At 39.6% G+C, this 13,848-nt stretch overlaps 1 protein-coding gene across 1 annotated transcript in view; it reads left to right on the plus strand.

Moving 5' to 3' along the window:
- CD40LG (CD40 ligand) overlaps window positions 1–12,655 on the plus strand; it is a 206,123-nt gene extending 193,468 nt beyond the window's left edge. Inside the window, exon 8 of the mRNA XM_082263560.1 lies at window positions 12,126–12,655. Coding sequence (XP_082119686.1) covers window positions 12,126–12,511 — 386 coding nt within the window. The 3' untranslated portion in view covers window positions 12,512–12,655. The remainder of the gene's footprint in view (window positions 1–12,125) is intronic.
- Window positions 12,656–13,848: the final 1,193 nt, after the last annotated feature.

Consider the following 13,848-nt stretch of genomic DNA (forward strand, 5'->3'; position numbering starts at 1 on the left):
CACTTCCTGTTTGTCTACAGGACAGGAAGTGAAAGGAAATCCCAACAATGGGACAGAAATGGCGAAAAAAAAAAAAAATCTGATAGGGGTTATAACCCTCCCCTATCCAAAATGAAAAAAAAAAAAAAGTTTTGCCCATAGTTCTACTTTTAAAAAAAAGTTTGAGCAAGAGATCCATTTATTAATCCACTTAGCACCTGGAAAATTGTATTACATGCAATGAATGTAATTGTAATTCATAAGCCATATCAAAAAAGCTAAAAGACAGCCTGTATGCTATATTGTTAATTATCATCTAGCATCACTATGACTATGTGCTGAGATTACAATTCATGTGGACCTTTGAAGCATGCCTATTCATACATATTTACCCCTAAAACAAAAATACTTACCTTACTGACGGTTGTGCAGGGAGGAAGATAATATGGTGATATACAGCAACACAGTACAGGTTGAAATATAAAACCAATAGTATAGGTTTCTAGATAAACATTATTTTTAGCAAATTTTTAATTTGTGTGATGAAATGTGTTTAGGTTATATGTATTAAAGTGGTTCTAAAGGCTTAAGGTTTTTTTTTTTTTACCTTAATGCATTCTATGCATTAGGGTAAAAAACCCTTCTGGGTGCAGCTCCCCTCCCCAGCCCTATACTTACCGGAGCCCCATCTTGATCCAGCGATGTGCATGAGAGCAGTGGCTCAAGGGTCTCTCTCTCTCTCCTCATTAGCTCACACAGCAGCAGGAGCTGCCAATCACAGCCAGTGAACCAATGAGGAGAAAGCAAGGGCATGGCCAAGCCACACACTGTGTGTAAATGGACACACAGAGCATGGCTTGGGAGTGAGTCAAGAGGCTTGCTATGAGGGCACTCAGAAGGAGGGGGGGAGACCAGACTGCCAGTGGGGGACCCAAAAAGAAGAGGATCGGGGCTGTATATGCAAAACCATTGCACAGAGCAGGTAAGTATGACATGTTTGTTTTTTTATCTACATACAGTAAGTAAAAAGGTTGATTTAATGGGGCCAGAATGTTATGCTGGATTTTTTAACTTTTTTTTGTTTATAATGATAAATTAGATATATATATATATATATATATATATATATATATATATACACACAGTACAGACCAAAAGTTTGGACCCACCTTCTCATTCAAAGAGTTTTCTTTATTTTCATGACTATGAAAATTGTAGATTCACACTGAAGGCATCAAAACTATGAATTAACACATGTGGAATTATATACATAACAAAAAAGTGTGAAACAACTGAAAATATGTCATATTCTAGGTTCTTCAAAGTAGCCACCTTTTGCTTTGATTACTGCTTTGCACACTCTTGGCATTCTCTTGATGAGCTTCAAGAGGTAGTCACCTGAAATGGTCTTCCAACAGTCTTGAAGGAGATCCCAGAGATGCTTAGCACTTGTTGGCCCTTTTGCCTTCACTCTGCGGTCCAGCTCACCCCAAACCATCTCGATTGGGTTCAGGTCCGGTGACTGTGGAGGCCAGGTCATCTGGCGCAGCACCCCATCACTCTCCTTCTTGGTCAAATAGCCTTTACACAGCCTGGAGGTGTGTTTGGGGTCATTGTCCTGTTGAAAAATAAATGATGGTCCAACTAAACGCAAACCGGATGGAATAGCATGCCGCTGCAAGATGCTGTGGAAACACAGATATTCATTAGAAACTCGTTAAAGGATGGGGAGGACATGTACTAAACAATTGTCAGGTGGAAGTTTTATTTGTTATTGTGGGCAATATGGATTTTTTAAACCTAATTTTCAGTGGGTGGGGTTATACGAAGAAATAAACATATACTTGCACACACATGAGCTACACACAACTACTTTCTTGGTTTAAAATAAGAAAGTTTCCGCAATTGTCACCCCGCACCTCAAAATTAAAGGTTAGGTTTCCTTTTTCAAACTCTACATAAATATTATTTTATGAGACATTAGTGGGTGGTCGTCTCATACACATACTTTAAAGCAATACCATTGTGGTTTTGTCAGTTTCTCTTTTGTTTCATCAAACCAAAATGTAATACTAGTGCAAGAGTCTGATGGAAAGAAAGACTTTTGTCCAGCCTTGATTATTCAGCTTGTTTAAAGGTCTTTTTGCATCTAGATGATCACTCAGATGAACAACAGAAATTAAAGCTGAAATATAGGCAGATATAAGCACACCAATTATTGCAGCCATGTATTCCTTAAACATAATTTATTTTTTAATGCTATTAGTTTAAATTCCTGAAATTCTTCAGGATATCAGCTTAACCCTTGGTACATGGTCTGATGTCATAGTGACCATGTGCAAGGAACACATGGGAAGCGTCATTGTGCTCTGTGCCAACACAAAGAAACTTCTCTGCATGGCTCTTCTCTGGACTATGAGAGCTGTCAGGTAAATTAACTCTTCAGAATGAAAGGAACAGGACCTAATGATGGCCCCAGCATTCAAGGCAGTTTGTATTTGATGATATTTATATGATGGGTTTTGGTTTGTAGATGGGCATTGTGTGTCCATCTAGACCACGCTTTTTAACTGGGGTGCCTTCTGGGTTTTTCAGGTGTCTTGGAAAAATGCTTAGAAATTGCTCCAAATTGCCCAAAACTGAGTAACAGCCAGCAGGTGGATTGAGGTTGCTCAAAAAGTTTTCATTGTGCAACATTGCGTTTTGGCATTGGGCAGGCCAGCCGCCGACATCCTAACAACTCCTGATGTCAATGATTGATAAGGAGGACATTAGGCATATGCATAGCATCCTTTTTTGACCCCGTCCCACTCTGTCTGCACTGGGGGTCACGTTAGCTGTGTGGGGAAAAGAAAATGAGGAATACTAGTGTAGCAGGATTTCCAGGCATTAGGCCTAATATGGATCTGCCATTGTTACCGGTAACACTTCCAACACATTTAAGTTGAAAACCCAAGTGTGAGAGCTGAGACAATGACCATTCCGGCATCCTTGGTTTGTTTTATTTATTTTGTAATGGGGATGGGAAAAGGGAATGAGTGGGATACTGCTCTGGCTTAACTAGGTTTAACTGGGACACTTTGTATAAAAATGCCTTTTAGCGCTGTCCTGACGCCAGCTGAATGCTGACCAACGATTCCTGGCGCTTGAAAATACGGTTTTGCTGAACTGTGCTGAAACTTCGACTAATTCCTTGGTTGACTCAGAAGATGGTTGACTCAGAAGATCCAGGACTGTAGCAACACTTGACTCTTGGCACTCTGTCTAGTCCTGCGAATAGCTCCCTCCAGCCCTTCCCTGACTAAGGTAGCTCCTTGTAACTGCTTGTGCTGCTACACTGTACACTGCACACTGCACACTTAACTCTTCAGGGCCCAACTGCTGGCGTCCCCTTTACAGTTCAGGGTCCTCTGACTAGGCACCCCCTCTAACACTTCAGGGTCCTCTGACTAGGCACCCCCTTTACACTAGCTGGCTCCTGGATCCCTGGGACCTTCACCGGAGTGGTCCCCTCTACACTAGGCAGACCCTCAGGGGCAATTCACAGTACTCACAAACTTGGAATGCTTTCCTTGAACTGAACCCCTCTATCTCAATTGGTCCTCGGCACACCGGATCCTCTCTGCAGCTCAGCTCAGCTCTCTCTGTACTCTCAGGCAGCCACCCGAGACACCTGATCCTTCTGACAGGGGGAGAGATAGCCATACTCTCCCTCCCTGGGACTCTGCTTCCCGCCAAATACGCTGCATCATGCGTTCACCTCAAACTTATACCCACTCCTAGAATCCTCTGTGGCAAAATCTGCCTTCTGGGGTAGATACAGGCTTGAATGAGCCTCTGATTGGGTTTCCTCCACTGCCCAATGAGAATCCTCTCATGGAGCCAGTGGGGAGACTCCCCTCTCAACAGCCACACCTGGGAGACATGACAGCCCAGCTGAAAATCATGGCCCTGCTGTTAGGCAGCCAAGGCCCACTATACTTTTGCCTAGCACCTTCCTTGTAGGGTGCTACACTAGTCAGTAGTAACAGTGTATAAAAATGTATTTGCTTTTAAAGAATAAATCCCCTTGGATTGTCCAATGTGTGTGGGTGGGTGTCCAATGTGTGTGGAGTCTGCTACAGTATGTAAAACTATTTTGTTTAATTTTATACATTTTAGACCGGGGTGCCTCAAGACCATCCGTAATTTTAAAGGATGCCTTGACTGGATAAAGGTTGAGAAACACTGATCTAGACAGTGTAGATTAGTATGAACAGAACAAATTAAAACTTTGGTGAATCTTCCAAAAGTTTTTTTGGGGTTCAGTAGATAAGACAAACATGTATGTGGTTCTCTTAATGTCGATTTCTTGGCGTTTCTAACAAACAATTGCTCCCCATTATACTTCTCTTTAATTAATGTATAACAGCAGCAATTTTACTGATCAAGCTTTGAGATAAAAAGTAAGCATTGCAGATGGTGGCAACAAAATAGAAGGGGAGGTGCCATTAGCTATGCTACTGATTGTCATCATTTAGTAGCATTAGGTTAGCTTCTCGATAACCTTTTCTTCATTTGCAACATGATGATTCCAATATACTGAAAAAGAGAGAACTGTGAACAAATGATTTATTTCTTGATACTTATCAATTAAAATATATGGGGACGTTGAGCCCTTAAAAGGAATCTGAAGTTCACTAGTACTGTTTTGAGAGAATGCTATGAGAAGGTTTTGCGACAAAAGTGATATTAGCTGTATGTCTCATAACAATCCCTTCAACTATTTCACAAACAGCTTTTAAAATAAGTCATCTGAAAAACACGCATATTCTGAAAAGTTCTTATAGAGGTCTTCTTTTCTGCTGTGTATACAGATGTTTAGAACAGGAAGCCAATATGGTATGTGGTGAATACCTCAAATGTTTCTGTTAGCTAGATTAACAGATTGGCAACAAATTAAAAAAAAAAAAAATATATATATATATATATTAAAATGATAGCTCTACACATGATGATAAACAACTGATTGATCATAGACTTATCTCTGTTGATATTTTAGTTTAGGCGGATCCTTTGTCAAATGATAGAACAGTTTGATGGATTTTAATAGATTTTTCTGTTAGAGACAATTCATTTTTGATTAATTGTTTATAGATGGAATGAACAAAACATAGAATCATTTTGTTGAGGCTTTTTATCAATCTATTATATTTTTACACATGTAGTCAGTATTTAAAAATATAACAGAATGTCCACACTAAGCATTTCTGTCATATGTAGTATTTTATTAAAACACCAAAGTTCTATGTAAGTTAGGCATACAGGTGTACTTTTCCTTAAAGTGACCATACCAGTAATTTAAACTTCTTTAGAAAGCAGTTCCTGCAAAAGAAGGTAGTATTCACTAGCCTCTTCCGCTGCCTGGGCTGTCAGACACCTCTCCGTTGGAGAAAGTTTCTTCCTAAAGTCCCGTACACACGATCAGATTATCGAACGATCTGTCGTCCGTTTTTTATTGCATGCTAGTCTCATGTCTAAAGTGAAGATGTTACTTTCATACAAAAACTCTCGTACGACAGAATTCTACTTCAGAAGTGATGTCATGTGTTGAATTGTTTTGTATGTGTTCTTTCATTTCTGAGCATGCCTAGTCTTGCTCTTACGATTTTTTTCGGACGAAAACTGTACTAATTAAATGAAAATCGGACGTTGTGTTAACATACGATAAACATTTTATAGCCTGTACATCCAGTTTTTGTCGTCCGAAAATTCGTAATCGGCTGTCGAAAGCACCATACTAACAATCCGAAAATCGGCAGATTGCTCGTCGGACTAAATTTTCCTTCAGATTTTCGTATCGTGTGTATGGGCCTTAAGTCTGCAGAGAAACCGACACTTCCAGGAGTGTCAATGTCCTGTGTCCCCTGCGGCTTTCAATGATTATTCCCATTGATCTTTATGTCACGGATCACAGTAATGACACGAAGGTTGACGAGAGGAACCATTGAGAACAGCTGTTGGCACTTGTAAAGTGTTGGTATATTGGATGTGTTCAACAGCACTTTGAAGCCAGATTCCCACTACTTTGTTGAGATAACACATAAAAAAAAAAAATTGCATGCCTAGATAGCAAATATAACTTACCACAAATGTATGGCAGTGTTGAATTGTAAGTCTGTTAACTTGCTGCACATTTTTGCTGACAAGCTGTACACTTGCAGAGCACTTGAAGCAGTTCTAGTTGACACTTTTCCAATTTGTAGCAAATTTGCATGGCAAGTCTCTAGCAAGAGCAAAGTTGCAGTGGTGAGACTACAGCAAGAGCTCTTTAAGTCACAGCGACCCCTGTGGTGGGATGACTATTGTACAACATTACTGAACCAGAACTTGCAGCAAACTTGTAGAATGTTTGCAATTTTGTCTTTCGTATTTAGTAGGAATTTTGGGAAATGTTGTGTTTGTGAGCATTCATGACAACACTAGTATATTTTTTATTGTAAATTTTTTGTGATGAAAAATTGCCACAAACTGTAAAAGTCAAGTGCAAATAAAGCAGAACAGGAGTTTGCTTTGCTTGCCTCTCCTTCAGCATTGTGAAGTCCAAGTGCTCCCCTGCAATTACTAACTTCTTCACCCACAGGAACAGGATAAGCATGGCACAGGTATTCCTTCTGGTACCAAGGCATGCATAGATTACAAGGACGTGCAGTCAGGGGAGGCAGCCTCACCTGCCATAAACATAAAAAAACAAAACAAGTCGGGGAGGTTGTGGAGTTGGCGGACTGGCACGATATGGCTCGAGAGGCTTCCAGGTCTCTAGTTAACACTTCAATCATCGAGGCCAACTACAAAGTGCTCCTGCGCTGGTACATGGTACCAGTCAGGATAGCATCCTTTGTGCCAGGAGCATCCTCGCGGTGTTTCCGGGGGTGTGGCCAAGAGGGTACGATGTTCCATGTTTGGTGGCAATGCCCGAAGGCCCGACGCTTTTGGATTAGAGTGTACAATTTCATCTACACCCTCACGCAAATAAACCTACTCAAGTCTCCTCAGCAGGCACTGTTGGGCAAAAAGGTGGATACAGCCAATAGAGCGCAGAGGCGGCTCATAACGTTCATATTTACTGCAGCAAAAATAACAATAGCGAGATCCTGGAAGTCTGCTACGATACCATTTGAGCTGCTTAGGCACAAACTGAATTGGATTATGGTTAATGAGCGCCTGACGGCTCAACTGGAGGACAAATTGCGTGTGTTTGACAAGGTATGGGGATCGTGGATTAACTACCTCACTGGGGGTACCTGATGGACTCGGGAAGGTCTGGGGGTGGGGTGCGGGGGCGGGGTCGGGTCCAATCGTACAAATCTTTTCTCTTCTCTCTTTTCCCTTTTCTCTTCTTTTCTTGTGGCTCTATTGTCCTTTCTCTTTCTCTTTTTCTACGATTTGTCTCAGTTTACGATATGGGGTTAACAGTGGTACTGTATTCTAAGGGCTTAGTACCCCATGTCCCCAGCCCAGGCTGGGGCAAAGATCTGTGGGATCACGATCTAGCCACTTATCCTGTGTAGTACGCACAATGTGATTAAATGCTCGGGGTGGTTGGCCCTGTTTACCCTCGGTGAAGGTCCCTCTAGATACCTTGAGGCTCCTGTTTTTTGTGTTTTGAGGTGCTAGCCCTTGCCACGTTATAGTTTCGACCTTTTATAGAAGTATTATCTAATGTTTGCTATGGTTATACCACTGTTAACGTTTATTATGCACTGATTTTTTATTATGTGTGTATATTTTGCACTATTTTTGTGAAAACTTTCAATAAAAATCATTGAAAAAAAAAAGGGGTTTTGGGACATGTATGTAGCGAAGGGGTATGCATGGATATTGTTGCAGTCGGCTAGGGATAGATCGTGGCATCACAGTCATGGAGTTATGGGTTATCCACGTTCCGTGATTGTGATGTTGTGATCTGTTTTTGGTTGATTGTGGTGGTGTCTGTGTGTGCTTTTTCGTTACGTATATGTTTCAAAACTTTTTTAATATGACAGTTTCTTTATTAATAGACCATATCAACAGTTTATTACAGAGACTTCCCTGATGAAGGAGTCTTAGAACCCTGAACCGCGTTGGATCTTGCTTATGCAAACCTCTGAATGCTGACTGTTAACATTGTAATACCATGTTATGAGTATTTTTTGTACCCTACTATTATACTTATTGATAAACGTGATTCTATGTATTGTACTACAACTATTTTTTCTAAATAATAAAAATTACAGTTTTAAAAAAAAAAAAAAAAAAAAAAAAAAAAAAAAAAACAAAACAATCGAGCTTCAGAGGGTCATAGCTCAGTGACATGGGGTCATAGAGACACTATTTGGGGTAGGTAGGTACCTGAAGTGCTACCCCACCACTGATCAAAAAAGGGGCTCCTAGCACCTCTAGCACCCATGGTTCCGGAGTTTTAGGGCTCCTTGCACAGCCTGTCAGAAGCTGTTTGCAGCAGAGGATGAGCTCACAGTGCCTCTGATTTCTTGTCACCATTGGTCAAAGCTGTCCAATACAAATGCTGTAGTGGAGGCTCTCCTCTCACTGCAGTGTCATAGAAGGGGGCATGTGTCTAAAAGACAAATGCTCCCTTCCAGCCCAGTCCTCTTAACTACAACGAAATAACATGGGTTTATAGGTATAAGGTTTACCCATAATCCCATATTTTCCCTCACACAGTTAAGAGGGAGAATCTGCTGCTCCTGAAAAGGTAATTTTTTAATCAAGCAAAATAATATATTATTATGCTATATGCTATAACATAATAATGTATTTATCTATTTACTGTGGAATTACTGGTTTGAAGTTATAATTTCAAACTTCAGTAATTTGTCCATTAAGCCACCTGCTTGAGTACATTTTTTTTAAATATAGTAAATTACCCCAAAACAATATATAATAATTATTTGTATAGGGAATAGAATGGTGGTTGTTGCAACTTTTTATGTCAAACAGTATTTCGGTATTTGTGCAGCAATTTTTCAAGTGCATTTAAAAAAAAAAAAAAAAAAACAGTTAAATGAATAAAAAAATAAAAAAAAAAAACTCTAAAGATAGCCTGATCTTTTTTGTATAATGTGAAAGATATGTTACGCCGAGTAAATAGATACCGAACATGTCACACTTTAAAATTGCACACACTTGTGGAATGGCACCAAACTTCAGTACTTAAAAATATAATTTTTTTTACAGGTTACAGGTTTAGAGTTAAAGAGGAGGTCTAGTGCTAGAATCATTGCTCTCGCTCTACTGTTTGTGGCGATACCTCACATGTGTGGTTTGAACACCAGTTACATATGCTAAAACAAGTCCTTATGCTGGTTAAATTAGTAAACAATGAGAACTAATGAAGGTGCTATATATAATCTATATAATCAGAGAATGGTTCAGGTTCTATTCTTTTATTATATAGTTTATATATAGCACTTTCATTCGTTATCACAATTTACTAATTTAACCAACATAAAAACTTGTTTTAATAAAATCAGGACTGTTGGTAGCTATATAGAGCACAAAGTCATTTTTATTTTTTATTTCTGCATTCTGTAACAGCCCTGTACTTGACCAATCTCAGCGTTTACAGGGCTGTTACAGAATGCAGAAATAAAAAATAAAAATCTGTTGTCCAATAGATTCCTTTCACCAGACACTTCTGGGAGAAACTGATTGACTTCCTGTGTCCTGACATGCGGGTTTTTAAGTGTAAGCCAATTGGCTGAAGATGAAGATGACATTTTTCATCTAACAGGGCTCGGCTACGCTGTTGGAGTTTATTCATTAAATGGTGATGTGGGGGGTTTATTCACTAAAATGGTGATGTGGGGGTTTATTTTTGTAAATGATGATGTGGGGGTTTATTTTTCTAAATGGTGATGTGTGGTTTAGTTTTCTAAATGGTGATGTGTGGTTTAGTTTTCTAAATGGTGATGTGGGGTTTATTTTTCTAAATGGTGATGTGGGGGTTTAGTTTTCTAAATGGCGATGTGTGGTTTAGTTTTCTAAATGGTGATGTGGGGTTTATTCACTAAATAATGTAGGGTTTTTATCTGGCTCTGATACTAAAGAAGAGCCTATATGCTTCCCTATCAAAATGTTTTATTGCAAGGGTATAGATTTACTTTAATAATACTGTTTTTAAAATCGTTATATACTCTGTAAAAAAAAAATAAAAAATAAATGGTTGGGGAAAGGGGGTGTTTTAAGCAAACCTTCAAGTCATGTGGAGGTGAAAAGAATGAAAAAGTTTGGTTAGATGACAAGAACAAAACAGGAGGTGGCCCAGGCAAGTTCAAAAAGGAAAGAAAGAAAAATATTCTGATCAAAATGTTTTCATAGTTAAAAAACTAGCAGATAAAAGTAATACAGAAAGAAAGAGAAAAACAAATGAAAATGACAACTGGAAAGATTTATAAGTAGGTCACTGCACCTCATCATGACTCAGATGCAAATATGAATGCTGTGGTCTCATATCACCACTTGATCACATGATCATTTATTCCACCCTATTTTATAGGTTAATTGGTTGGGAATGATGTATGTGTTGCAACACTGCAGTTGGCTTGGTATTCATATGTCTGTGACAGCCAAGGACTTCAAAATGCAAACAGCAAAGCACACTGCAAATGCTGACCAATAAAGTATGCTGGGTCATAAATTAAAAGCCACACAAATCTTTCTCATTTCTAATCAATGGGTGGTTTATTGCTAATTCAGTATCCAGTTCCCAACTATCTTCATGTCAGTTTGACTTCAGCGATAACATCTAAAGGCTAGTGCCCTATGTTCAGGGGTTATAGTCTTGTGGAGATTTTAGCCACAAACAGAACCATTTTAAAAAAGGCCCCCTCACTGGTGTCCAGTGGATTGCTAAAGCCCAGTCCTAGCACAATTATATTTGGTTGCTGTCTACTTCCATTATTATTAAAATTGACTCTACTAGTAAAGTGAGGAGTCCCTGCTCAGGCAGAGCAATCAAGCAATTTTAAGTGGCAAATTCACATGTGGACAAAGATGACATATCATAAGCCATAATAAAAACATCTGCTGCTCAAAAAAGTGGAGCTGGTTCCTACACCCTGTATCAACTTTTTTTCCCTTCCCAAGTTGCTGAGGTCTGGCTGGAGTAAAAAAGGCCTCTATTCACTGCCATAAAAAAAATTGAAAGGGGCATGAGTACCCATATGTAGCTCAATAATAGTGGGTAATGAAGCAGATTCAAGCCAAAGGTTCCTACTGCATTGCAACTGGGCTATCTGCAGACCATATCAGAGCTAGGAATAGTAATGAGTTTCCGGGAAGTCAAAAATTTGAGCATCCATTTGATCTTGGTGAGATATGTGCCTGTCCCTTTTCAATTTTAACTTAGGTTCAGCAATGAGGGCCCCGTTCACACTTAGCGTATCTGGAATTCTGGGCAGAATCGCTTAATTCTGAAAACAATTCCAGATCATGCTTAAATCACTGCAAAAATGCACAATACAGGTTTTAGTGCAATGATTTTTAATGGCACCCCAAATGCAGTGTGATTTTGCCATGATTGTCGAGCGACAAAAACACATGTCGCATAATGCCCCTGACTCAGTGGCAAAATTTGGTACATGAGCTTCTTTGGTGTGTTGTTGAGTGCAGCTGATTTAAGTTATTGGGATGCCTTATGCGTGGTTTGCGGAAAACCATACAAAACGCACACAAAAAACGTGAGCAGGAAAACACGTTCCTGATATTAGAAGTGTGAAGCGGCCCAAAGCTGTAGTTTTGGGTGTTGTTGCATAGGTGAGCTTTGGAACTTCAGAGTGGAGACATTTCCACAAGAGTTCAAGAGGGAAATCAGCACTGGGCTTGTGCTTCAAAGCTCCAGTGACCATCTAACAGTGCATTATCAGTTTTGAAAGACTTATTTTTTATGCACTTGGAGGAAAAAAAAAGGTCCCGGTTTCCAAAACTCACTACTAGCAGGTTAGTCTCAGATGGCCATGAGAAAGAAGCAAATGCTCAGCTTTCTAGAAGGTTATATTTAGATGGCAAATATTATGTGAGATTGTATTCCATTTTTGGGGGTCACATCTCCCTTTGGTTAAAGACAAAAAATATCAGTGTTAATACATTGCTCTTTGTCTCCCCAGGTCTTTGGTGGCGTGAAAGAAGTTACTTTTCGATGCGAAATGAAATTACTTACACAAAAGACAAACTTAGAATTGAAACATCTGGAGTTTATTATATTTACTCTCAAGTCGCTTTTTGTGCTAATTTAGCAAAACCTCAGACAGCACCATTTGTACAGTCCATCTATCTGAAGCGACCAGGTGAAACCGAAAAAATTTTACTTAAAGGAGCGAACACAGTTGTCTCATCAACAGAAGACTGTGTACTGCACTCAACCCAACTTGGGGCCGTGTTTACTTTTAAAGAAAATGACCAGTTATTTGTCAAGGTTACAGATCCAACCTGTGTCTACTACAGCTCCGAATATACGTACTTTGGTATGTTTAAGGTGGGAGACACATCCTGATCTATAGACCACAGCTAGCAGAAATGTAAATAAATTTTACAATGCAAACACATTCATTGCTATTCTTAAATGTGCTACCAAAGATGACGGAGTTGGTACACAGAACAACTGCCATTAGGGTTCTAATAGCTCCATTTGCTATGAATCAATTCACAAATCCTGAATGAGTAAAACAAAAAAAGCAATTTAAACATATGCAGTAAGGATAGGCCAGTTCATTAGATGTTTTTTCATCTGAATTGTAAGATGAAAAGTAAATGTATGTTCCAATTGTGATCCAAACTAGAGTTCTAAATAGCTTAGTACAGACTTGGCTATTGTTAACTTTAATTAGTAATAAAAGAGCAATTTTTGTTGAGATGAAGAAGCTCTTCAGCAATAGTGTGTTTTTTCCTTATCTCTGTGTAACACATAACTCTGTCAGACCCCTCTCCCTGCATTTCAACCATGCCCCCCCCCCTTTCCAAAATACATGCTATTAGTCTATTTAAAGCAAGCTCTCCTCTGCTGCAATACCATCACCCAAATAATAATCCATTGTAGGGAGCTGAAGCAGTTTCCTCCCTCCTTTCAGTAACAGCAATAGAGAGCAGTGGCTCTGCTCAGTTGCTCCGTGCTGCTATTAACTTCTAGGAATGCTGTAGCTTTGTCCCTCCATTGGACACAAAAAGGGTGACTGTAGAGGTTAGCAGGATCCTGACATGCCGGGGGCGAGGAACAGTCATTGCACATACGTTATTTTTATTTTTCCTCCTGAGGTTGGAAAAAGGCTGCATTTCTCTACTCTTTGGAAACAGACTGAAGGGCGCTCTACCCTCACTCCCCAGTGCTCTATACACAGAAGGAGGTGTTTTCTGTGGCTGTCCTCCTCTCTTCCGTCTATAGGTTGCTATTGGAGTAAGGAGAGAGCAGTCTCCTCCCTCCAGCAACTATCAAGTTCCCTGCTCTGCCTGACAGTAAATGACACAACCGTCACTTCTATAAGTGAGGCAGCTTCAGAAGAGAGCGGCTCCAGTGCGCCCCTCCCCCTTCATGTAATACTGTGCCCATGGCACTCAACCCTTCTGCCCAACCCTTGTCCCGGCCCTAAACCAAACCATTATAAAGAAATTTAATTCAGCCAGTTGTAAACTTGTGGGCAGTTATTTGATTAAAATGCATTTAAGATACTTTCTTTTTCTAGGTAAATGACCTTTTGAGCATACTTGGATTGATTTACTAAAGGTAAACAGAGTGTTCACTTTATAAGACCTCAGAACTTACCGAATGAGGTGCTGCTGCTGACTTACATCAACCAATAATGTTACAGGAAAAATGTGTTTTTGTCCTTGCACATG

The sequence above is a fragment of the Pelophylax lessonae genome (genome assembly GCF_965119305.1).
Source record: "Pelophylax lessonae genome assembly, chromosome: 7".
Taxonomy (NCBI): domain Eukaryota; kingdom Metazoa; phylum Chordata; class Amphibia; order Anura; family Ranidae; genus Pelophylax; species Pelophylax lessonae.